Here is a 25,863-nt window from a genome sequence, read left to right as displayed (position 1 = left end):
GTGACTTTTGAGGGCATTTACTAACAGCTATGAGACATGTCTTTGATAGATACGAGGTCAACATGTGGAGCACAATCAAAACATTTAATCAGCTGTAAAGAACGTGAACTCACTACACTCAGACATAGTGATTACTTTCTGTGGCTGAGATAACTTTTGGAACTCCTGGCCTCTTATGAACCTCTGGGCAGAAATCTCCTGTACGTTTGTGAACTAAGAGCTCCACAGTTTGGGCATCCTGCCTGAGGAAAAACTTGAATGTATGTATTCTATTTTCTTTATCACTAAAACTTCTTTACTTTTATATTATGTTTTTCAGGTTTAAACATGCTAGCAGCGTGGTCCTATGGATGGCAGCATAGACCGTAAAAATAAGGATAGGCTAACCACTCAGTCGGGCGGTCGGTCAGTCCACAGGCGGAGGGGCAATCGGGAGAGTCTGGACTTTTCCCGGTGGGCCGGTAGTGTTTTGAGGCCGTGAGGGTCTGAAAATCTGATCTGATAATAGTTATACATTGCAAGTTCTTAGCAACACCATCCAGCGGCCTTGTGTGCGGCCGCTGCCCTCTGGTCAAACTATGCAGCCTCTGCTCAATCCCATACGGCGGGCTGCAGCAGTCTCTTATTTCAATACAAACACAGCACAGGCTAATCAGAAAGCACTAATGAAGTGCAGGTCACAACCATGTCTAGGATTTTCAGATATATAGGGGGATCAGTGAGCGGCCCCTCCCCAAATGGCACTGTAGCCCCGAATGTATTTTGAAAAGTTGATAGCGATGAGCAGCATGGCTTCCGTGGTCTGTGCAGCTTCAGGTTTATAAAGGACGCGGTCTGCTGTGGACATGCTGCGGCAGATGTGACGCGTTTGTGCTCCATGTATTTCTGCAGTAGTTTCAGTTTTCCACCTCCGATGTAGAGCAGCGCAGGCTACAGCCACTTCCCTAGCTAAACTTTGTCTCATTCAGAGACCAGAAACCCAAACGGGGCTCTGAGTCTGTCAGAAGGTCTGAGATCTACCGCATCAGCAGACCAATCACGTAATGCATAGCAGACTATGGTGCAGGTAGATTATTTTCTGAAATATAGTGACTGTATTCTTGTAATAGCCTATTATCACTTTATATTTCTCAAAATACCATGACTCCTCCAAATCACAGAGAACACAGATGGGATGAGTTATATTTTGAATGTGCACAAAGTTTTGGACATGAGCAAAAATCTTGCTCAAACATCTGAAATATTACAGTCCAGGGGTTTATTAATTCATTAAAATGAACTAATGTATCATTGAGGTGAATAATTGTCATATGCACTTTTTTTTTGAACAATCTGTTTATTGGATTTTACATAGTTATAAAACAAACAGGCAAACAATACTGTTCCATACAATAGTAATTGCAGATGTAAATTCAACATATCACAGGACAGATGATGCTCTGAAACAGACATTACAGGCAACAGAAACATCGCTGCACGTGACGCTAGTTAACACTACACTCGACAGCAGCTAACGTTAGCCTACCGCTAGGTAGTAGCTGGATTAAACACGGTTACAATGCTGACAGCTAACGCTAAACAGTGTAAAGTTTGACTGTATTTCACTGTAGAGGATTCCACCGGGATGTAACAATCTGCAGCTGCTGTTGTCGGAAAAACACAGACGGTGCGTTCAATGAAAGTGGTAATTTACAGCCTCGTGGTGCATTCAAAGTTTTGTTAAATTCAATTGTGTGACTAGAGTAAATATATAATAAACAAATACAAATCTTAAAATCATGATCATAAAGTCGCTTTCTATGCATTCATTTGATTCCCAATCAAGATACACTGGTAAGAATGGCTTTCCATTGTTATGTACTTAAAAACAGTTCTGAAATGCAAAATAATAGAATTTTAATCATGTGATAAAACATGCGATTAATCGCGATTAACTATAGAAATTCAACGATTAATCGCGATTAAGAAAATGTAATCGTTTGACAGCCCTAAAAAGAATAGATAAAATAAATAATAATACTAAAAATAAATAAATTAATAAACAAATAAATAGAGAAATAGGATCAATAAAAACAAAAAAACAAAAAAAACTACCATCTAAGTTGGCATATCATAAAGATATATACATGCATACACATATATACACACATGTATACATACACACCAATTAAAAATAAATCCGTAATAATAATAAATAAAAATAGAAAAAAAAAAAGAAAACCCACTCACAGGCTCAACTCATTGCAGTACTTAGTGCATAGAGATCAAACACCTTGTGCTATTGACATAAGACAGGAAGGGATTCCAGGACTTCTCAAATGAGACAGCCTTACCAATCAAAGTCAGTATTATTTTTTCTAATTTAAGAAAATAAAGCACCTCCCTAACCCAGTTTGTAAAGGTAGGTGGGACTGGGGATTTCCATTTTAGCAGTATCAACCTCCTCGCCAGCGGAGTTGTGAATGCTATCAAGTCCTTGTTAGCTGGGGAAAGTGGGAAAGGCCATACACCAAACAGAACAGTTAAGGCATTAAGAGTCACATCCCTTCCAATTACCTTGGATAAAGTACTAAAGATCTCAGACCAAAATCTAGTCAGAGAAGAACAGCTCCAAAACGTGTGAATAATTTGCTGTGGCTTGTTGGCATCGTTCGCATAGGGGAGACACTGTATCAAATATTTTTGCAAGCCGAGCTTTAGTGTAGTGAGCTCGATGGAGAATTCGACATTACATAAAGCTGTGTCCAGCACAGATTGAAGACTTATGTACTCTCCGTAAAATCTCCTCCCAAACATCATCCAGAATCACCTCTGCAAGATCTGTCTCCCAAACTGTTTGTACAGTAGAAGAGCCTCGACAGAGGTTATAAATATTTAAATGAATAGAAGAAATTACCCCCTTTAATAAAGAGAGAGGCTTCAGAAACGTTTCGAAATCGGAGGACTTAGGAAGAGCAGGGAATTCTGGGATTGAGCTACGGATAAAACTTCGAACCTGAAGGTATCTAAAAAAATGTCCTTTAGGAAGCAAAAAAATATTTTTCAATTGCTGAAAAGAAGCAAAAATAGAACCAACATACAGGTCTCTAAAAGTTTTTATACCCAGCCTAGTCCATATAGAGAAAGTGCTGTCCAATAACGATGGGGGGAAAAAAGGATTAGCTGCAAGTGGAGCACCAACAGAAAGTGTTTGCAGGCCAAAATGACGTCTAAATTGAGTCCATATTTTAATACTGGAGGCCACCATCACATTGTTAGTATAACCAGAAATAGAAAATGACAGGGGTGAGTACAGTAAGACCTTCAATGATACCGGATGAACAGAATTTGCTTCCAGGATCAACCATGATGGAGGCACCGCAATATCTCCATAATTAACCCAATAGTTCAGATTTCTAATGTTTGTTGCCCAGTAATAGTAAAGGAAGTTTCGCAATACCATTCCACCCAGAGTCTTGGGCCTCTGTAAGGTCATATGCACATTTAAGGAGGTTATTGCTTCAACAAAATACACAAAAGAGGAGGGAAGAGTAAATTATGCCTAGGCTACATGTGTGTACATCTCAGATATAATTAGAAAAGTCGATCCAAAGGAGAATAAATAGTTGAAAGCAATACAGAATGCCTGAGAGCCTTATCGCAATATATTCCATTATGGTTTTATATTTTTAATTGTCCCCTATGTTTCCCTTTACATAAAGATATTTCCAGCATAAACTGATTCAGAAAAAGGTAGAAATAGGTCCCACAGAAATTCACCTGAATGCAGGAAATTAAGTGTTTAACACTCAAAGGGCCAGTGGTCTACGAAATGTCCCGGTAGATTTTTTGGTCCCACTCCGCCCCTGGGTCAGTCGGTCAGTCCACCACTTTAGTTCAGACCTATTTTTATACAGTCTAGTTCACACTGCAATATCTTGACAACAGTTTGATAGATTACCGTGAAATGTTGTCATTTTACAGACATTTGTTTGCACATGATCCCCTCACTTTTCCTGTAGCGCCGCCATGAGATTGGCATTTGTGGTTTTGAGTGAAGCTTCTCAATGACTATTGGAGGGATGTTAGCATGCTAAACTAAAATGGTGAACATGGTAAACATTATACCTGCTAAACATATTTAACTGTCTCTGTGTGTGTGCTAGCATGCTGATGTTAGCATTTAGCCCAAAGCACTGCTATATAAGAACAGCCACTCAGTCTGCTAGCGTGGCAGTAGATACTTAGTCTGGTTACTTTTGGATTCTAACTGATGTTGCATATTGCAATTTACATTTTTGTACAAAAATGTTCATTGCTTTAGTGCAATAGTTAGCATGTTAACACGCTAAACTAAGATGGTAAACATGGTAAACATACCTGCTTGGCATCAACATGTGAGCATGTTAGCATTGATGTTAGCAGTTAGCCTCACTGAGCTGCTAGCATGGCTGTGGCTCTTTGTCTTGTTCACGTTCTTGTTCATTAAACCCTTTGCAACAAGTTATTGAAAAAAGAGAAATGCTCCTTCATCCCTTGTCAATAGAGTGCTGCAGAAACGAATCCTAAAACCCAGAAATGAGTTAGCATTTTTGCACTTTTGGTTCCCTTGTCTCGAAGTCGATTGTTTTTTTTTAAATGGATTTTTGGTTCAATGCCTGAAATAATGTTTGTGGTTAACACAATCTTAAAAGATTTTCATGTTTTGTTCTACAACAAAAAATATGTCAGTAAAAATCCCACTCGTGAATTTAAAGGGGTTTAAAAAGGCGGTTACTAAGAAGTGACTAAATGAGACTACAGAGGTCTGTCGGTGACATTAGACATCACAACGCAGAGCACGCAAAATAAGTTGGAAGCTAGTTGTGTTGACGTTGTAGTCATGTGACAATGGTATAGTTTGTTTATGACCTAACGTTAGCTTTGTACTTGACCTGATGATTGCATTTACGCTTTAAGAATCAGATTATTTTGCTGAACAAAACACGTAAGTATCATAACTATATCATATCTTAATCCTGCAGTAATCCAAAATCTAATGGAAAAATCGCAATGGCCTTTTGTCAAGGGGACCAGGCCAATGCTAACTTCCGGGTTGGCCAACAAAAATATGTCATCCCTACAGCACAGTATTGTTGTCTCAAAGACTATAATAGAGTTGAATACCCACAGTTTTAACAATCAAAGCTCATACTGAAGGTCCAATTCTCTATTGTCTAATGTATCAGATAGCATTATATTGTAGAGCTGTTTATGCTATTATAGGAGCCCTTGAATGTTTCAAATACTAAGCAAGTCCAGACCTGCCCGTGCTGATTAATGATAAACTCTGATAGACCTTGTATCTCTTCATTGCACACACACAGAGCTTTAACTCAATAATCCTGACTAGAGCTTCATACTGCATTTCATCATGTGTGGGTGTTTTAATCGCTGATATTTCACAATGACAAGCAAACAATACATGTTTTTGTTATTGTTCTTTCTTTAATTGACACCATTTATTGCATCAAGGCATGATTGCATTTTTAAACAGCATAAAAAAGTACAAATGAAAACAACATGGTAGGATTAAAGAGCTCGTATCAAACTTGATCAATATGATACAATAAGAAAAGCTGGCCTTTTAAGAGTTGAGTGTATGTATCTGCTCATCATTTGTCCCCTCAAACCAACAGAGTTATTATATTCTCAGACACATTTTGAAATTCAAGACTTGTGAAAACAACCCATACAAATAAAAAAGGACGTACACCAACGTAATCAATAAGGACAAATCCATCACCCAGTGACAGAAAACAGAACTCTCTTATTTTATCATTAATCAACACAGAGACACCAATAAACTGCATATTCCTTATTAACAAATTTGGCGAAATATAATCAACAAATGCCCTGTTTTTTATTATATTTGTACAGAAAACCGTATATTTAAGCAACAAAAAAACCACAAAAAAAACTTGACCAGTCGACTTATTGCAGTGTTGAGTTCATTGTTAACACAAACTGATATGGACAATTACAGCATATGCATCACTTTCATTATGGTCAGTAAACTTTTAGAAAACACCATTTTAATACAATACAAAAAATTAAACTAAACATCCTGGAAATAAAAGCTTTCTTGCTTTCCTTAAACTGCTGCCTATCAAAGTGCATAATGTTCATGACTGACAAGAAGGCGATCAATTTCTCAGGTCTGCTCCTCTCATAACTGTAGACAAATGGCAAATATTCCTGCCTAGCTTCATGCTATATACTTTAATGAATATATATATATATATATTAAATTGACTATATAACAAAGTTATAAATGACTGATTTTATTATCTCAGCCTATGAGTTTAAAGTCTCCATCCTGCTCTGATAACTTGATGAATGGCTGATTTCGCTGCATGTTAGTAAAAAAATGTGTAATGCTAATGTAGCAAAATAGAATCATTTATGTTTTCTCAGTCCCATAGTGACAGTGCATGTTTGTGGAGAGTGCTTTGAAGGAGGGTAATGGGGTTTTCTTCACTTTTCTTCTGTCATCATTTCATCACCCGGAGCGACAAATAGCTGCAGTTCAGTCCAATTCATTTGAACACATTCTCTCATCACCCGCTGCCTGACATTTGAGCAGTTATAGTTTCAGAAAATCCAACTTAAAGGATGAATAATTTGTCCTGTTTTCTGCACGCAGTCTCGTCATTTTTCTTCCTTCTGATGAAAACATTTGCTGCCATACATTCTACAGAGTGCGATAATCCTCCGCAGTCCACATGAAACTTTAATTTGGTTTATAAAAGTTTCTCTGTTGTATTGTCATTTCATTGTGCCTGATATATCAGTGTTGTGTCATGATACACACTACTGTCAATCTCCTGGCACCCTTTATGAAGAAATGGGATTATATGCCAGGGAATAATCCCCAATCACGTTGCCCAACAAACTTTATAGTCAGATCAATGTCTTTTGGTAAGAGAATCTTTGTTAACTGGGTTCACAGTTTAAGACAATTTCGACTTTATCATGTTTGTTTTTTAACAAAAGGACAAGTAAATGTTACAAAAAAAAAAAAATTACAGATGCAGTGTATTGCAGAATGATTGGATGCAGACGCAGCTTGGCTGTATTTCTAACCGGTGGTAATCTTTTGGGGGTTAATATTGGATCAGTAATCAGACATGATTGACTTCAGGGCATTGGGAGTAGATAAGTAGGAGTCAATGACGTGTAGGGTCAAAGGTCACAGATAGGCCTCCACTCGTTCCCATGGCTGCATCTCTGTGAAGAAGCTCTCGCATAGTCCGAAGCCTTGATCCAGAGTCAGAGGAATCGCCTGCGCCTCTTCTTTGATCTCCTCCCAGGGCTGCAGCACCGCCTCCTCAGGCTGCTCCGGGAAGAGCGCGGAGGGCTCGTCGAACTGCTGCAGGTGGTGGTGGTGGCTTTGGAGCAGCTGATCCTGGTCCAAATGCTGCGGATGCTGAGGATGCTGCTGCGGCGGCGGTGGCACGTGGAGCTCTCCCATATTGAGCGTGCAATCCATGTAACCGTAGGAGTGGTGGTGGTTCAGTTGCTGGCTCTGACCCATGACGTCCCCTCCGCCGCACCACCTCCCCAGCCCCGCCGACTGCTGCCTCCCCTGCATGGAAACCTCCATCTCGCAGCCCAGGGAGCTCAGCGCCATGTTGATGTCCAAATCCTCGAAGGTGCTACAGTTCCCGCTGAGAACGTCGTCGAACACGGACGCAAGGTCAAAGTCCCCCCTCAGGATGTCTGCTTTGTGGGCCTCTGTAGCTAAAAGAGGGGACTCAGTCGCCCTCATTGCCTTGCTGTTGTTCTTAGAGGGCAGGTGCTTCCGTTTGCCGCCCAGCCCTTGGTAAGGGCAGCCATTTTGGGTGCTGTGATAACCCTGAACCAGTTTGTTCTGTCTGTGAGTGCCACTGCTGCTGCTGTTGTTGTTGTAGTTGTTAGCAGACATCCTTCTGCGTTTGAAGATGCCATTGACAAACATATCTGCATACTGTGGATCGATCTGCCAGAAGCCTCCCTTCCCTGGCTCGTCTTTCTGTCTGGGGACCTTCCTGAAACACTTGTTGAGGGACAGGTTGTGACGAATCGAGTTCTGTGACAAAGACACAAAAAAAGGATATTTAACATAATCTCGTTGGCTTTGAGCAAATATGAGTTAGTCATGCAAAAACTGAATGTGTCAGTTTGTCTTTGTAGGGAGATGAGAGGAGAGGAGGAGGAGGAGGCGGAGGATGGGGGTTGTATTGTTGTTGTTTGGAAAGCAAATGCACCTAATGAGGCTTTTTAGTAACAGGCAGCTCTGTGCATTTCAAACATGATCAGCTGTGCTTAGCTGCCATCTCTCTCAGGAGCCCTCATTAACACACACACACACACACACACACACACACACACACACACATACATTTAGAGTGCTTTCTCCACCCCATCACCATTCCCCTTAGACAAAAACCCTGTATGAGCACTCTCTCGGAACATGGAGAGACTGGCATTAAGAAACACTTGTCATGGAAATCATCAAAGGCTGAAATTAGTCTCTAATCCAGTGAAATAGAAAGGATTTAAAATGTACACTACATCTGATGGGTTTTTGTTTCCCCACGTTGATAAAAAAAAAAAGGTATTTTCTGATGTCCTGTACCATACAGATGTGGTGTCTGATGGTGACACTGGGATCAATCGCTCACCCTTCTCTCCCTCACCTCGCCATTTATCTGACTCATCAATAATAGAAAGGGGGAGTTTGCCAGTCTCGGTTACCTGCCAGCTGGGCTCCGCGTGTCTGTAGTAGCAGAAATTCTCCGTTATCCAGTTGTAGATGGTGGACAGAGTCACTTTGGGCTGCTTGCTGGCCTGCATGGCCATGCAGATGAGAGAAGCGTAGGAATAGGGCGGTTTGACTTTAGGGTTGCTTTTGTAGTCGACTTCCACAGGCGGGCTGGCCTGGATGGGGATCTGGACGTAGCCGTTCCCTGGATGTGCGCAGTTGGCGAACAGCGGCTCCGCGGTGGACTCGCTGCCAGAGGTGACGGGGCTCCCGAGGTACAGAGGCATCCCGGTGGCGGCGGTGTCCCCGGCCGGCGGGCTGGACGGAGAGTCGGTGCCACCTCTGGGGAAGCCGAGCCGCTTGAGATACAGGTGCTGCTGGGAGGACGGGCAGCCCGGTCCAGCTCCGTTGGGTCGCTCCGGATCCGCGTTGAGGATGGAGAAATTCTGGAGCCAGTGGAGGCTAGTGAGGCTGTCGTCCAGGGGGACAGAGTCGGACCCGGTGACCTGATCTTCGGGGTAAACCTCCAGCCATTTCTCATTGAACTTGTTGGCAATGTCGGGGCTCGTCAGAACCGGCATCCTGGTTTTGTGCGCGCGGTGAAGGCTGAAGACGGACAAAAGATCTTCAAATCGGCATTTAAAGTTGTGTTTTATCTTAAAGTCAAAAAAAGTGAAAGAAAAACACAGTTAATTGAATGAATACAAATCAGCCTTATACGCAAATAAATCACCACGGATGAAATGTTGTTTGGTTAAAAATGTCACAAAACAGCAACATATTAATGCCACAAATGATGCGTAATTTCCCTACCTCCGGTGCAGCCTTTTTAGGAAAGATTCTCTGTGTGCACCTGTTGCCGTCCGTCCCTGCCTCTCCTCTCCAAGGACTCAGCGGCGCATCCAGTCTCTGCGCAACAAGTGCGGCGGGGGGAGGGCGAGTATAGCATCCAGCAGCAGCTCACATGGAGGAAAAAGAAGAAAAGCGCCACTCAGGACAGAGCCATGCCGAGTCAGGTGAAACGGGCTGTTAGTCATCCGAACGCTCGGCTCTGTTTGAGTGTCCGTGGGAGGTCAAGACGAGAGAATATGTGGAGGTTGTAAAATAAGTCGCTCATAAAGCCCCGAGAGACTGCCCACCATCCCTTTAAACGCCTGAGGGGATTTCTGATTGGCTGGCGCTATCCTTGTTCTTCTCCAGGTTTCTCTCTCTCTCTCTCTCTCTCTCTCTCTCTCTCTCTCACACACACACACACTCACACACACACACACACACACACACACACACACACACACACACACAAAAAAGGGGCTGGGGCTGGGGGGGTACAATCAAATGAATGTCGAGTGAGTGCATTGGTTCGCTGCAGTAAGAACAGTCAGTTTCGCTGCGTTTAATCTTTGTCTCCATCCCGGAAATGGGCTGAAATGTGACCTCTGTGGCGCGCGTCGAAACCCCCCCCGCTGGCGCTGAAAAAGACGCGCCACAGGTCCCGCTTGGAGCGCACGTTTGCACCTGCAAGCAAAACAGCCCACTTCAACTGATAAGCCTGTATTTGCCATGTCTTTTCACTGCAGGGATTATTCTTTCTTTTCAACCGTGAAAAGGCAAATGTTGATTGAATATTTGGCCTAAATATCAGTTTTGCACAATTAAATGATTAACTTCTATAGTTAATCTCATTATAAATTTGCCCATCATTGGATTTCAAGCCACTGCGAAATCCAATGGCAATGTAAAAACACGTCAGATCAGTGATGTGCAAGATTTAAAACAGCAGAGCAAAGATGCATTAAAACAAAATGATGAACTGAAATGATGATGTTGAACTTCTGAAACTATGTGATCAAAACTGTCAAATATTCATGTGGCCCTATAAGTAGGCCCTGTCATGCTGCTAGTTCCACAATAGCAACATGATTACATTTTACAATATTTTTTAACAAATTAATAAAAGTAAAGGGGATGTCATTTACAATCACAACATTAAAGCAGCCACTGTTAGTGGTGATGTTCTACACAGGTTCACGTAAAACAGAAATTTGGCCAACGTTAGTTCTGTGTGTGTAGATGTGAATGGCAGAGGCAATGTGAATTATGAGACAACACTGCTACCCAGTGGATCAATACTGCATTGCAGCCACACCAGGGTACCAAACCACTAATGACTGTGAGGAGGGCCCAAAAATATGCTTGAATGAATAGCTGTGAATGCGGGGAATTGGCCCATAGAAAATGCCTTCCTACAGGGCCCAGAATTTTGTGCTACGCCCCTGCCTGAAGGTGAGAAAGACGTTCTAGAACCTGTAGAAAGCACTGATCGTTTAATGTAGGGCTGCACTTAAGCAAATCAGACTGCATGTCAAATGGGAACCAGTGTTCAGTATTATTTTTCCCCAAAATAAGGGATGCCGATCACTTCAAATGTCAAATCAAACCTTTCCATCATATTCCGCATGTTTGCTCAATTTTCTGTCTGAAGAGGGAATGCAACTAACCATTTTTTAGACAAACAGAAGTTACTTGTTACAGCTTCATGCTGTTTGTACCTTCCTCTAATTACATCCATACCGCAGGCCTTGTCATGGCCTCAGTACTCTCTGACTATACCAAACACACTTGAGATGCCAACACTGCAGCAGGCATGTGATTGAAAAGATGTGGATTTATGACCTTATAACCACCTGGTTGTGTGGTATTCAATGGTCCCTGCTGTCTATACATATATGTGATACACAAAGCTGAAAGCCAACATCTGGTAAGTCAAAGATTACATACTAAAACAATCATTGTCAATATTGCCATTGAGAAAGCCTTTACAGAAGTAATTGTACAAGAGCTGAGGCCCACATGCATTGATGATGCCTTTTTCTCTTAAAGCCTGAAGAGATTCCCTACAATATGCAGTGCCAACCATCTCGCTTCCTCCCCCAAACAGATTGTGTCAAGACATCTCCTGTGCTTAAAGATTTGGAGTGCAGAGGCTGAGAAGGGCTGGCATTCAGTGTAGGGCACCGAGGATGGATGAGTGACAAAATCAATGCTGCAACACTTAAAGATCCTGGATACGTCGGACCAGCTGTTGCTTTCCCTGTCAAGGAGGCTTGATTTTTAAAAATGTCTCCAGGTTTGTTCAGGTTCTTGACAAAGGGTTTGCTGGTGAGGCGGGCAAATGTTTGAACAGCTGTTCTTATTGTTGCCCGGCTTCCCGCTGTCCTTCAGAAGCAACGAAGCACACATAGGCTTACAGTATGGCTACAGTACATCTAATGGGTTGAAAGAGGGTGCTAAGGAGGACTGTTACACCAGGCTATGTATATCATGTTAATAGTACAGTTAACCTTTTGGAGGGGTTTCAATTCAGAAAACCCATAATATATGGCAAAGTCCTTGCATTTAATCCCTTTGGCTATAACTCACAACTACAGTTTCGGGGAAAGGTGGAGGACCAACTGATACAAGATACTAAACTAGACATTGGTCACTAAACTAACTTGTGCAGAAAATAAAAGTCCTGAATACTCCCCTTGTAAGTTTAAGATGTTATTTTTTGCCACATTTTGTTTGATCTCTGCTTACAGCTCAAATTTAGCAAATGTTGACACACTTGATTAAATAGGGGGAAACACTACATGATTTTAAACCCAAAATGAATAGTTAGACACTTATAAATATGAAAATATGCTTGTTCGCTTGACGAGAAGATTGATACCACTCATTAATATACTGTATGTGTGATATGAGGCTACCACCACCAGCAGGCTAACTAGCTAGGTTAGCTTGCACAAAAAGTGGTGAGAGGGGGAAACAGCTAGCCTGACTCTGTCAGGACTAGGTGTAGAGATTATATCTCCACCCTGGCCTGGGAACGCCTCGGGATCCCCCAGTCAGAGCTGATTGATGTGGCTCGGGAAAGGGAAGTTTGGGTCTGCTGGCCCCTGCGACCCGACCCCGGATAAGCGGATGACAAGGATGGATGGAACTTTGACCAACCTGTTATTTGATCTGGTTAACAGTTGAAATCGGAAAATTGAAAAAAAAAAATGAAGTTTGCTTGTATAGAACCGTAATCTTCAAAACCTTAATGTGTCTTTTCCTCAGTTTGATTTGGTTTAAAGACTCATCCAATGGGTTCCTGGTTTAAGTTACGTATGGCTAAATGACACCAAGGGAGCTGTATGTAACATAGAACTGTAAACCAGAGTAAGCCAATCAAAGGTCACACTGGACTATATATATATATATATATATATATATATATATATATATATATATATATATATATATATATATATATATATTGGGAAACCTCAAAGTTTCTGTGTAATCTAAAAACCATGGATGTCAATCCAGTGTTACAGTAGTTATGCTGTTTTTCAGGTGCCTCCTTCCACCAGCAGATGTCGCTATTTCCAATCCTTCCTATCATCTCTCACCATTGACACAGCTACAGACATGCCATTGATAAAGAATGTTTACAGTTTACAGTTACCCATAATTCTGAGCGGTGTGTGTTGACATCAGAGGGCTCATTTTACACACAGCCTGCACTAAAATTGCTGATTTAGTGGCCTAGATATTTACTTTACTGACCCTAATCCATCCATGAATACTTGTACATGGAAATAACCAACGCCGTGCATTTCGAGAGGTAGACAAGTGCAGAGTGATAGAGAAAAACTGGCTCTGGATGCTACTCCTGCTGTAAAAAATGGCCCTGTTTTGTTTAACGATTTATTATTATATGCTCATTAATTTCATATGTATTCACAATGTCATGTAGTAATTCATAGAGTCATTAAGTCGTTAATGCGTCCGTAGGCCACCTAACACCCGACTGTAGTGTCCTTGAGCAAGCGTAAACAAAGTCCATGCTCACTCTGTCAGGAGACAGGCGAAAAGGTTGTATACTGCCGCACAAGCTGCGGAACTGATGGGAGATGTAATTCATAAGAAGAAGTGCGCAGAGCAGACACGTCGCTTCTGAATATGTACTATCGGTTGTCCCTAATTTAACTCCGAGCGATGTAATTGGCGATGGTGGATTTGTTTACCATATTTGGCAAGGATAGTGACACAGCGCGCCTGGGAATTGGACGAGAGCGACCGTCATTCACAAAAGTCTGCCTTCTGGAGCTTTACAAACAAAGCGTGTGCTCACGGGAGTTGTAGTCCAAAACAAACCCTCTCTGAGAGTACTCGAGTGGGGATTTCCCTCCTCTGCTGTGATTTTAACACCATATGTTCCATCATTTAAACTGCACGGATTGTGCTTTACTTTTTTTCATTTTACGTATTTTTAAGTATAAAAATAAACCCGCATCAGACGGTTAAAGACACGCTGTTCCGAGACCCTCCGCTTGCAGCATACAAATCCCACCGGCGATGTCCTCATTTGATTGGCTGCGCCCTTCTGTCAATCACGTAATGCTCCTTCCACTACCGCTCCTACAGTAAATATTTGTGTTTGCTCAACCGGCTGTAATGGTGGACGACTGAGGCAGAGAAACGGAATACAACTAGAGTGAAGAAAGAGAGGAAAAAACGTTTGTTTTAGAGCCAGTCGCCGCGAGTAGGACACGGGCTTCGTCGAAAATGGATGAACTCAAACATCAAGTCATGATTAACCAGTTCGTCCTGACGGCGGGTTGTGCGGCAGACCAAGCGAAGCAGCTTTTGCAAGCGGCACATTGGCAGTTCGAGGTAACGTTAAAAGAAAAAGAGAAAATTGTAAAAGCTTCAACGTTAAGAGTCGGCGGGGTAACGTTAGCCAACGTTTATGTCTGACCGACCGTTAGTTTTCACTGGAGCTTTCCTGTGTGCCTCTCGCCACTTTTCAGGCTCTTGAAATTCAACACAAAACAAAGCGTTAGTGTAAGCTATGTCTTTTAGGTCGCAAGAAGTCGACCCACTTTCTAACCAGAACTTTTGCCGTATTTAGCTAAAGTAACGTTAACGTTATAGACGTGCTTTAGCCAGACTAAACCAGTAGGGAATACACAGGGCGACGCGTACAGCTAGCATATGCAATTAGCTAGACTTTAGTCTAGATTAAATACTATAATCCGACACATGACAGCAATGTAAAGACGAGGCCAGTGAGTGTTGTTACGCAATAAAGATGACCGTCGTGTTGTATTGACTAGCCTAACGTTACGAAAGAGTAGGCTACTTCATTGTTTAGTCTGCGGTGAACGGAATATAGATTTTGCTAGTAATGTAACATTTCATTGGGCTTCCCTGCAAGCTCTCTGTTCTGTGTTGTTTAATTTTTATTAAATATCGACACAGAAATGAGCATGTTTGGACGACTTATTTGCTCCTAACTCAATGCATTTACCTGAAACCAAAACCATTGTCACCAAAATGTCATTCATGTTCTGTGTTTTTATTATAGACTGCCCTCAGTGCCTTTTTTCAAGAAACAAATATTCCGTACGGCCATCATCATCAAATGGTGAGTGTGAGGAGGAGCGGGGTGATGATAATATCCTTGTTCGTTCTGTTTATCTAATAATAACAAACCTAATTTCAAGCTAGTATATCTTTAAGAATACTGTGTTGTTTTTGGTGGGATGGGGGAGGATAAACAGCCCTTATAGGCCAAGAGGGATGATGTTGTACTAACAATAACAAAGCACATGTCGGCCATGTTGTGAGCTTCCAGAAATAAACACACAGGCAGGCAGGCATGCATCAGCAGCAGCAGCCACACAGAGAGAGAGAGAGAGAGAGAGAGAGATGTGTGTGTAGTGTACGTGTGCAAAGAAGAGGGAGAGAGGAAGATAGATGCAGATTTATGAAATTCCTCATTTGTCATTGTATCAATTGAGGTGCATAACGGAAGGAAGGGCCCCTCAGTTTCTGGGTAAGACAGAAAAAAATTCCTTCCTGGAAGAGGACAGCTGCCGCTCACAAATATAGAGATCCTTATGTAGTTGCATTTGCCTCTGGTTATTCAGACATTTCCCCTGATTGGGTTGTTGCTGCCGCTGACACAACACATTGGGGACGTTTAGGGGCAGACAAACCCGAGGAGAGTAAACTGGAAGGCGTTAGGACACTGGACATACACACACAGAGGGCTTGAACATTATGAAACACTAGCACTATTTGGGCTTTTAGCAGCAGCCCACAAGTCTTTGTTTGCAGCTGCATGCATGGCAGCATCCAGCCATAGCTGCCCTTTGGAAGAGCTTGACATAGACGTGAGGGGATTTGGGGCATAACTGTTGATAATTTTTAAGCTCACACTGTTTGTTTGTGTGTGTATGTGTTGGCTCACTGTTTGTGTAGCAAAGGAAAGTGAGGAACATTAAGATAAAAGCGGATTTGATATAGCCCCTGAGTAGTGCAATATCGGCAGTCAGAATCAAAACGTCTCACACTGATCTGGATCACTTTTATAGCCGCTTTATTAAAAGAAAAAAAAAGCCAGTCCTTCTTCATCTGATCAGTAAATAAGAGCATCTCCGTTCTCTATTTAGCTCATGAAATGTCTCACTTTAATTTAGAGAGTAAACAATCTGCCAAGAGCTGTTCTATTCTGTCTGCCAAATAGGGCTGAGCTTGATTGCTGCAGACACTGGATAATGGAAGTCGGAACGCAGAGCACCTACGTGTGTTTGTGGTGTTGTTATAGACATGTTCTTGAGCAATCACAAGTTCACGTTTCCTTTTTATGCACATGCCTCTGCGTACCTAGCGTGCATGCATTTGTATTTTGTGCGTGCACAGAGTGGGTGTTTGTGTGTATGTGTGTGAGTCACAACAGTACTACAATAGGGCAGCGTGTCCAACCTTCCTGCAGCTTATCAGGCCACAGTGCTCGTTGGTTTACAGATCTAATCCACTTTGCTCCCACTCTCACACACTGTCTCTCTCTTCAGTTTAGAGTAAACGTGAACAACATTTGGTTACATTTCTGTTGCACATGCTGTTTTGTCAATGTGTTGCAACACAAACTGAACTCATCCTTGAGATTGCTATTTTGGCTAGCAGCCTTGCTCCAGCCCCAATGGCCCCAACAGATTGCCTGTAGACATGCAGTTCTTGGCAGCATGGCAGGTTTAGTACGTCATGTGGGTCAGTTAGTTTATGGATACTGTTCAATGAGCTTGTTTATGCTATTGTTTTTGAGGCCCAACAATGTATGAAGCTGAATGTGCTGTACCAAATACCTTTCCCATTTAACTTTGGCATCATGGGAAATAATAAACTATCTTGGGTACAAAAGCACTGTTGTAAAAGAAATACATCATTTGTGCTTTGTATGTCAGAGGTTTATACTCTGTATCAAATATCAAATAGTGAGGTGAGGTGAGCTAGCCTACTCATCAGTAAAGTCTTGTATAATGCCCTGGAGGGCAGAGGATTTAGATAAAGCTCTTGTCATTGTATTTCCTTTTAGTAGCGATCGCAGACACAGGGGAGTGCCTGTGCTTTGGCTCATAATGTAAAAGAGCTACAATCTCTGCACAGACACGCATTTAGACTCTGTTTGTTATTGTCTACAGTTGTGTATGTAAAGTACATGCGTTTCAGTTAAAGCCATACAGCCAGATGATGGCGCTTGAACAGATTGTCCAATTATCTCTGTTTTTGTTGACACTCAGACACCTAAACTCTATCATTCTAAACTCTGCAACCCCTCCCCGTCTACTCCCAGTTTTCTCCTCAACACACACACTGCCTTTACTAACACTGCAACCACAACACATTCCTACAGGATGCAATGCTCACACCGGCCCAAAATGGACCCTTTCACAGCACAGGGTGCCGCTGTAACTAAAAACACAGCACCCTGTATCTTTCTTTAGTTTACACGCTCTCACTCCTCTTGCCTTCCTCCCTCGCTAACTCTGTCTCTTTCTGTTTACAGAAATAGACAAAACATAAGGCTCTAGAATTCAATTCTGTCGTTTATGTTTCCTGTTAGATAATTTTATAGTCATGCCCTGCCCATCATTATTTTTGCATTAATCTCAAAGCAGTTACTAACCGCCAGAACAGCATATCGGCATATTCACTCACACTTGGAATGCATGAGTTGTACAGTGGTGCTCATAAGTTTATGAACCCATGCTAAAGTTGACTAAAAAGAGGAATAAAAAAATCATCTTTTGGAAATTGATCTTAATGCCTTAATTAAAAAAAAAAAATAGGAAAAATACAGGGGGCATAAGTAAGTACACCCCTATGTTAAATTCCCATAGAGGCAGGCAGATTTTTATTTTGAAAGGCCAGTTATTTCATGGATCCAGGATACTATGCATCCTGATAAAGTTCCCTTGGCCTTTGTAATTAAAATAGCCCCACATCATCACATACCCTTCACCATACCTAGAGATTGGCATGGTTTTATTTCAGTTAGCCTAATAGCTGGTTTGATTTGCATTGAGAGATGATCTTATGGAAAGTACCCCATGCCAGTCTCTAGGTATGGTGAAGGGTTTGTGATGATGTGGGGCTATTTTAATTACAAAGGCCAAGGCCATTATTCATTCACAAAGAAAATTGGTGTCCTTAAAGGTTGGATTTTTCCTATTTTTTTAATTAAGGCATTAAGATCAATTTCCAAAAGATGATTTTTTTTATTCTTCTTTTTAGTCAACTTTAGCATGGGTTCATAAACTTATGAGTACTACTGTATTTGCGTTGCTTCTGGCTGTTTAATGATAATCACACTTAGCAAATATTATGCACACATTCTTATACCCCTGCCTTTTTTGTTTTCATACATACATATTCTAGGAATGTGCCAACCTCATTTTAAGGCCTTTTTTAAACTAATTGTGCATATAAAGTCTGAGCTATTTCTGATACTTCTTACATAGTTGGAACGCCAATTGTCAAAAATGCTCTTCTGGTGTGCCCTGGTAGCTCACCTGGTTGAGCGTGCCCCATGTACAAAGGCTCAGTCCCTACTGCAGTGGCCCGGGTGCGATTCCGACCCACGGCCCTTTGCGGCACATCATCCCCCCCCTCTCTCCCCCCCTCCTGTCTTCAGTCCTGCTGTCCTATCCAATAAAGGCCAAAAAGCCCAAAAGTAATGTTTAAAAAAATGCTCTTCTACATTGTCTCCTCAGTGAAGAATAATAATAGACAGACAATCATTGGTCATGTGAAAGCAAAAATGTTTTCTTGAGTGCAAGAAAAATTTTCTTGGAACTAGATGACCATGAGCAGCTTTGGGAAATATTTCGGTCTTTTGAATGATCAGATCTGGACAGTGTTAATACTGACGCTTTACACCTATATCAGTGTTTCCATGATTAATATCTCTCCATGTGGGGCACATCCAGCCACAATAAAGTGAATGAATCCTCATGTGAGCACAGAGCAGGAAGTAGCCAAGCTGGATGACTTCCACTGCTGTCTGGAAACATGTGACCCCGTCATGTGACTAAGCAAAGAAACAACCTAACTAAGCCACAAAGCCTGCTTCACATCTGTGTAATTTCTGCCAGTAGTACAGCTATTAAAAATGTATACGGTGAGGTCCTCATGGGACGGCCCTGCAGTAACGTCAGGTCTGTGGTGTTATGTTGAAGTATGTTGTCTTATCTCCAGAATATTTCACATTCTCCTTTTCTTCTTGAATCACATCTCAACTTGTACAGTACATCTCCCTCCGGTTCTCACTCTGATTATGTTTCATATTGGTGTAAAAAAAGAAAGAAAAACACTTCTAGTTCTTGTTTTAGCTCCCGTTTCTTTTTACTTTTTTAGCTCTCTCTTGGAAAGTCGTATTACACTGTAAAATGTTGTCATGGTTCTGTAGATCTGGTCTTGGCCTTTGTAGACTTGAAATGAACATATAAGCAGTAAGTGTGTGATCTTGTTCTGTATCCATTTAAAGAACTGCTACTGCCAGGCACAGCGCAGCCTGGCCTACATACTGAACCCACAGAATTCTGAATTATTTATTTATTTTTTTTAATGATCACCTTTTATTTATTTATTGTGCTGTAATTACGGTTCGTCACTGGCATCACGCACAAGGTAAATAAAACTAGGATTTTATGAAGGGCAACGTTCAGTACCAACTGACCGGGCACAGTGACGTAGCAGAATAGCATTGGGCACTGCAAGGCAGTGATAAAAGTGGGCGTGTGGTTGTTGAAAGACTGTTTCCTGGCAATATAAACCCCGTAGGAGAAAGTAGTGTGTGTGTGTGTGTTTGAGGGGGTGTTTTTGGTAACTGCAAACATTTGGTTTTGGTGTTCGGGTGTGGCTTTAAGAAAGATTTTTAGGAATCCTAACTTTTCTCATCCATGTAAGATCTCACTGAGATTTGAAGTGTGTGGTGTGCCCATGCAGAAGAGCAGAGGTATAATTACCTTTCATAAATCATCATGTGATAACATAGAAGACTGTCTGCTTCTATTTCTCTCTCTGTCTCAGCCTCTATCCGCTCATCATCACAATGCAAAGGGATGGAGGAAGGCTAACCAAAGTATATAAAGGACACTTGGATTGTTGTCTAACTAGCAGTGAGGAATCAATGGAAACAAGTGAGGAAGGGTTTGGCTCATAAGGTGAAATAGGCTAATAGCAAGGCAATGCCAGGTATTTGGGTAGAAGATACAATAACACAGTGCTGCTTTGTGTCTCTGCCACAAAAGAAACAAGGTGCTCTCTGTCCAGCTGCAGCCATTGCTTAAAGAAGTTTATTAAGTGCAGAATGAGATGACATCCAGGTTGTTTCTTCCCATTGTTTGTATATTCTATAAGTCTGTTTCATTATGTGTGCACACTTAAATCCCCTGGGTGTGCACGCAGCAATGTTTCTCAAATTCAATCATGTCTAGATCTGTTACTGTTGTGAATGGGTGTGCATGCATGCATCTGTGCCAGAGTGTGTGTGTGTATGTGTGTGTGTGTGTGTGTGTACCCGTGTGTTGTACAGCCATGCCAAGCAGTTAGCCACATCTGAAGAGGCTTGGCCTGTGCTCTGCATGTTCCAGCGTGTTGCCCTGCATGTTTCCAGGAGCATGACTTCCCAGAACCTTAACCACGCACACACACACACACACACACACACACACACACACACACACACACAGGAACCTTGGCTCAAGGGACTCTGGGAATGGGAATCCATGTGGGATGGCTGTAAGGACCAGATGTGTTTACGAGCATTGGAGTTAGATTGAGTTTCACACTGATTCTTGGAGTCACTGAGCACACACGCACACACACACACACACACACACACACACACACACACACACACACACACACACACACACACACACAGGGGTTTGGCCTATGGCGGAGGAATGACAAGCAGCAGTGCAGCACATGGGAACCTTGTCTGTTGCATTAAGGGAGTGTTGTCACATTGCGTCTCCCTGGCCTGTTTTCTTAGGTTAGCTGTTGTGCTGCAGCCAGTCTCATCTCACCTTACTGCTGCTACCTAGTCCTACTATTTCTGTGCTGTCACTTCCCTCAGCTTTATCCATCCCTTTCCTGCTTTTTAACTCACATTCATGACCCTTGACTTATAACCAGTCCCTGTTTAATCCTCCTTTCACAGCTCTGCTCTTCAATTCCTACATTTAAATCTCTAAATATTGATTTTGATTATCCTATGTTATAGTGTTCAGTGGTTCAGATTGAATGGAAGCTGACACTGATTAGAAAACCTAATAGGGCTTGGGCGTCGTGACGTCACTACTTGGCGTGGCCGCCATGTTGATTGCCTCCTTTACCGCTACTCGGACTACTGCGCACTGTTTATAGACGTAACGTCCCTCTCAGTCGTGTGTCAAGTGAACATTGAAAATTAGGGAAATTTCCCGGGTTACTCACCCAAAATACGGGAAAATTTCAACATTCATCTTTCTGTTGCTATCCCTCTGCTGACAGCAAAAATTCCTACTATAAAACTGCTGCATTAACTAAGCTAGTTGTGTGAAGCTAGATCTAACGTGACTTTGCTTACAGATTGGCGTGAAATCGTGCTCTCACAACAACCACGCTGTTACCTTAAAAAGGCCAACATCACGCTAAGGTTGCTTTCAAGTAAGCAAAACGATGCTTTGAAAACATCTGTTTTAACATCTGTTTTAACATCTTTTTTTTTTCTTCTTTTCTTTCTCCCAACTCTGCTTCTTCTCCTCGTTCGAATTGCTGTATGTTTACATTCGTAAGGCCATCAACATGGCCGCCACGTCCCAGAATGCAATGTGGCACCCAAGCCCTATACATGGACTGCAGTGAAGTGAAAGAAAAAGTAAATTTGTTCTACAGTGTATGCATAGCCTAGCGAAAGATATCTTTTGGCAAGCTGTGTTTGCATCACACTCGTGTTTTTTTCTCCCTCACTATGACCTTTGGCCTAGTAGTTTCTGTTGCCAGACTGTTACCAGTCGACAGGGCCAAACTCCTTTTTCTAGATATGAGTGGGCCACTGAACACCTATTGTTAGCCTGTTAGCCATTGTTGTGAGCAGGGCAGTGTGTACAGTTGTTCAAACAGAACACATGCTCTACTCAGTCCCAGTTCTCCTATCTTCTGTCAAGTGCTGCTTTCTTTTTCTGTTCTTTTTCTGTCATTGCTCCTATCTTTTTTTAGTTTTTTAATTCTCCTTCCCATACAGTGCGATAACACACTTGAAAACAGAACACAGCCCGGCTAATGATCAACTGAGTCCCTCGTGAGCACAAATCCAACAACGTCTCGGTGTGTATAAAATATTAACTCACACATAGACATACACCGACTCGGGCCTCAGCTGCTGGACGTTGGGTGAGGACGAAGGAGTGAGGGTTCATGGGTGAGGAAGGGAGGGGACGGTCACTTGAAACGTTCAGCAGCACCTGTCAACCTCCTTTAGGTTCCAGCCCCTCCCATTAAAAACCTACTGTTATTGAGCTATGTGATGGAATAATAAAAACAGAGACACATATTTGCATGTCTGGTTTAGATATGATGTTGTTGTGCTGATTTGGGGACACTAACTAGTGCCAAATCTCCACTGTCTACTGTTGTGTGAAGGAATGGCAGTTTCCCATGCACAGCTTAGGGAGGATGTTGGCAAACAGATTGATGAAGGTCTAGTTGTTTTTCCCTCTTTCCCTCCCCTGAGTTAAGCATGGGATACCTCTGAAATATTTAGAAGTATTTGTGGCATTTGTTGAAGTATTATCAAGTTGTCAATATATTAAGCTAGCAGTTGTTTCACTTGTTTTAGTTTTCTATTATCAGTTGTTGCCGTAAGAACGGTTAATGCTCCCTTTATAACACATGGTCAAATCATCTGTTGAAACAGTGAATTTGCAGGTTCTTTAAAGGTCAAAAAAATGTAATTAAATAATTTGCTTTAAGGCCTTAAAGAGGCTACAATCGACTTTTTGATGATAACAGTGCATCAAATAACGTGAAAAGGGGTCGCTTGCAGTGATGAATCTACACAGAATGATCCTGAGTCTGCAGCTCCCCTGGCTTAACAGAGTTTCAGCTTGTTGTTAAGCGTTGATGTTTTCGTTGGTGATGCAGACTAATGCAAAGCATATGCTGGTTTGCCTGACATTGTTAATATTTTAATTTTTGATTAATTAATTAATAATTAATTGAATTGCAAGTATCATTAAAAACATTGCAATATTTATTTTAATCACTCATTGCTAGCATAGTTAGTAGTAGTACTTGGTAGTAGATTAGTTGCATTGGGATTCAACTGCAGACCTGCAGCTCCAAAACAAAAGCAGTGCTAGGCTACATACACACCCTATTTAAACATTTAACAGGCAGGCAGAACCATGTACAGTTAATTCAGCAATGGTTTATTCAGCCTGCCTTTTCTCCTTTTATTCCATCTCTCGCTCTGCCTCCTGCTTTGCCAATAGCCCCCTCATTCCCCATCTCTCATTTTCTGTTGGTTTCACCTAATTTTTATTTTTCTTTCACTATTTTTTTTTTTTTTTTGTACTCCTATTAACTTTAATCTGTCATGCATTTCCATTTTGCCCTCATTTCCACAATCCTCACAGGGCATCAGTCAGATTCAGCCTTCCCATTACATTAATGACTGCACAGTCAGCTACAGGAACAGTAGCATTAAACTGCAGTCACATCTACAGTATGCCATTTGTTTGATCCATGAATGGGAAAAGTTTATTTTAGTTGTTGTGGTTTATTGAGGTTTTCACTGCCAGATTACAAGTAAATCCGGCTGTGAATGCCAGTAATTGAATGCCACACGAACTCACAAGTTTGTTTGTTTATTGGACAGAGTCTTGGTAATATTTTGAGGTTACATATATTGGGAAGCACATCCATCCGAGCATCTAATTCCTGTTCCCGTAATCTTAGCTAAACAAGATGGACTTGTCTGTGCTCTTTGCCAGTAATTTGATATATTGAGGAGGCATTTCATATCATCAGTTTAACCTCCATTTGTCTTGTTAATCTTACCTTGGCCAACATTCATACTCTTTGGCCAATACAACATTTTTTGCTTTTTGGTGTTTGTGTCTGTTTTCATGTCTAACATACTGTATTGCAGCCCTCTTCAAAGTGGACAGAGACCTGCATTGTCAGTGTTGTCAGGTTTGAATGGCATTGTTTTCACATGCCCAAACAAAAGGAGCGTATATTTCATGATGCATATAAACATTCATGACGTGAATGCACCCAAGACTAGTCTTGGGTGCAGACCTGATGCTGGTGAAACCCAAGCTTCCTCCCACACAACCAGCACTTAGCACCAGTTAAAAGAGGCACTCAACTGTTTGCCTCTCCTGTCCACATCTTGCTACTCTTTTTTTCTTTTTTTTATTTAGACCTGACTCCATGTTCTTTTTAAGTATTGTACAGCTTCACACCCCTGAGCTGCCCATTATTAGTCACAGTTTCAGTGGGACAGTGTGCTATTGGTCAGTTCCAATAACATTGCTGTTAGACGAGCAGAGAGGACCCATCAGCATTGAGTAAAAATGCTCCCAGAGTTGAGGGTAACGACGTGGCCTGTCAGATGAGAAGAGGAATGCTTTGATATATGTACAGCACAATGTAGAGCTGTGACCCCAGGTTGTCTCTTATTCTTTTTTTTTTTTTTGCCACATTATTAACATAATTATATTAAGCAACAAACAAAATACAGAGTTCCTCAAACCATACATTGCCCTGGGGTTCACCAGATGACCAAATAAGGATTTTGAAGTGTGCATGCCTGTTAGCTATAATGGAGACCTCTCGTCTTGTTTTTGCAGTTGTACACCATGTGTTATTTTGCATGTTGACAGACCAGCTGTGGTAAAGAAACAATTTCTGACCAGTCACCGTCAGCATGTGTTATTTTGATACCTGAACTCCAGATATCAAATTTCATAACTTTCTTCAAAGGTTTGGGAACTGGCTTAAAACAAGTCCACAAATTGATAAACACAGGAATAAACCGATTCCAAAATTAATTTATTCATTTGTCTATTAAGCTCCTAAATAGCTGCAGATAAAAGCCATAACAGGCCTGGGTTGACGATGGGGATTTGCGGATTGTTATTGTTGTGCTCGTCATCTCTGCACCGATACTTATTTGTTTTTATTATTTGTTTTTGAGTAACTTTTAACTGCACTGTGTGACACCATGTTGTGTTTTACACACCATTAGGGCCATACTATGTTGTTTTTTTTTTTGCATGGTATTGTACAGTATCTGTTGTACATGTTGTTTGTTGTACATGTTGTCTGTGTTTGTTTTTATTAATGGCTGCAACAGGGGTTAAGTGCTCAAGACAAATGTCCCACCTTGTTGGATAATAAAGTTAATCTTGATCTTGATGTTGACAACAACTTAATTTGTTTTTGGTGTAAGACAAGTGTCATTTTGCATGTAGTCAGATTTATGGGGAAGAGTAATCTGCTGACAGGTTGTCCAGAAACAGCAAGCTCGGGACTGCATGCTTCGCCGTGATTCTCGTGTCTCACAGATCTCTCAGCACAGTTTGCTGTTAAGTGCTGACTTACAGTGTGTGAAGCCACAGACCGGAGGAGGAGGGAGAGGAAGGGCCGGGAGTGGGAAGTGAGAGAAAGAAAATTGAAAAAAAAACCAAACATCTTATAGGTTCATTCTAATGTTCTTAGCAGAGAGA

At 41.6% G+C, this 25,863-nt stretch overlaps 2 protein-coding genes across 2 annotated transcripts in view; one reads left to right on the top strand and one right to left on the bottom strand.

Moving 5' to 3' along the window:
- Nucleotides 1–6,655: 6,655 nt before the first annotated feature.
- On the bottom strand, nucleotides 6,656–9,981 carry foxj1b (forkhead box J1b). The gene is made up of 3 exons (XM_031291450.2): nucleotides 9,578–9,981; nucleotides 8,758–9,420; nucleotides 6,656–8,089 (listed from the first exon to the last, which is right to left on the bottom strand). The coding sequence occupies exons 2-3, from the start codon at nucleotides 9,343–9,345 to the stop codon at nucleotides 7,211–7,213; spliced, it is 1,467 nt and encodes a 488-aa protein (XP_031147310.1). The 5' UTR covers nucleotides 9,346–9,420; nucleotides 9,578–9,981; the 3' UTR covers nucleotides 6,656–7,210.
- Nucleotides 9,982–14,188: 4,207 nt separating this feature from the next.
- The window catches only part of ubald1a (UBA-like domain containing 1a), a 21,416-nt gene continuing 9,741 nt past the window's right edge, over nucleotides 14,189–25,863 (top strand). The window contains exons 1-2 of the mRNA XM_031291349.2: nucleotides 14,189–14,467; nucleotides 15,162–15,221. Coding sequence (XP_031147209.1) covers nucleotides 14,360–14,467; nucleotides 15,162–15,221 — 168 coding nt within the window. The 5' untranslated portion in view covers nucleotides 14,189–14,359. The remainder of the gene's footprint in view (nucleotides 14,468–15,161; nucleotides 15,222–25,863) is intronic.

This window comes from Sander lucioperca, chromosome 22 (assembly GCF_008315115.2).
Source record: "Sander lucioperca isolate FBNREF2018 chromosome 22, SLUC_FBN_1.2, whole genome shotgun sequence".
Taxonomy (NCBI): Eukaryota; Metazoa; Chordata; class Actinopteri; order Perciformes; family Percidae; genus Sander; species Sander lucioperca.
This window is presented reverse-complemented; position numbering and strand designations above follow the sequence as displayed.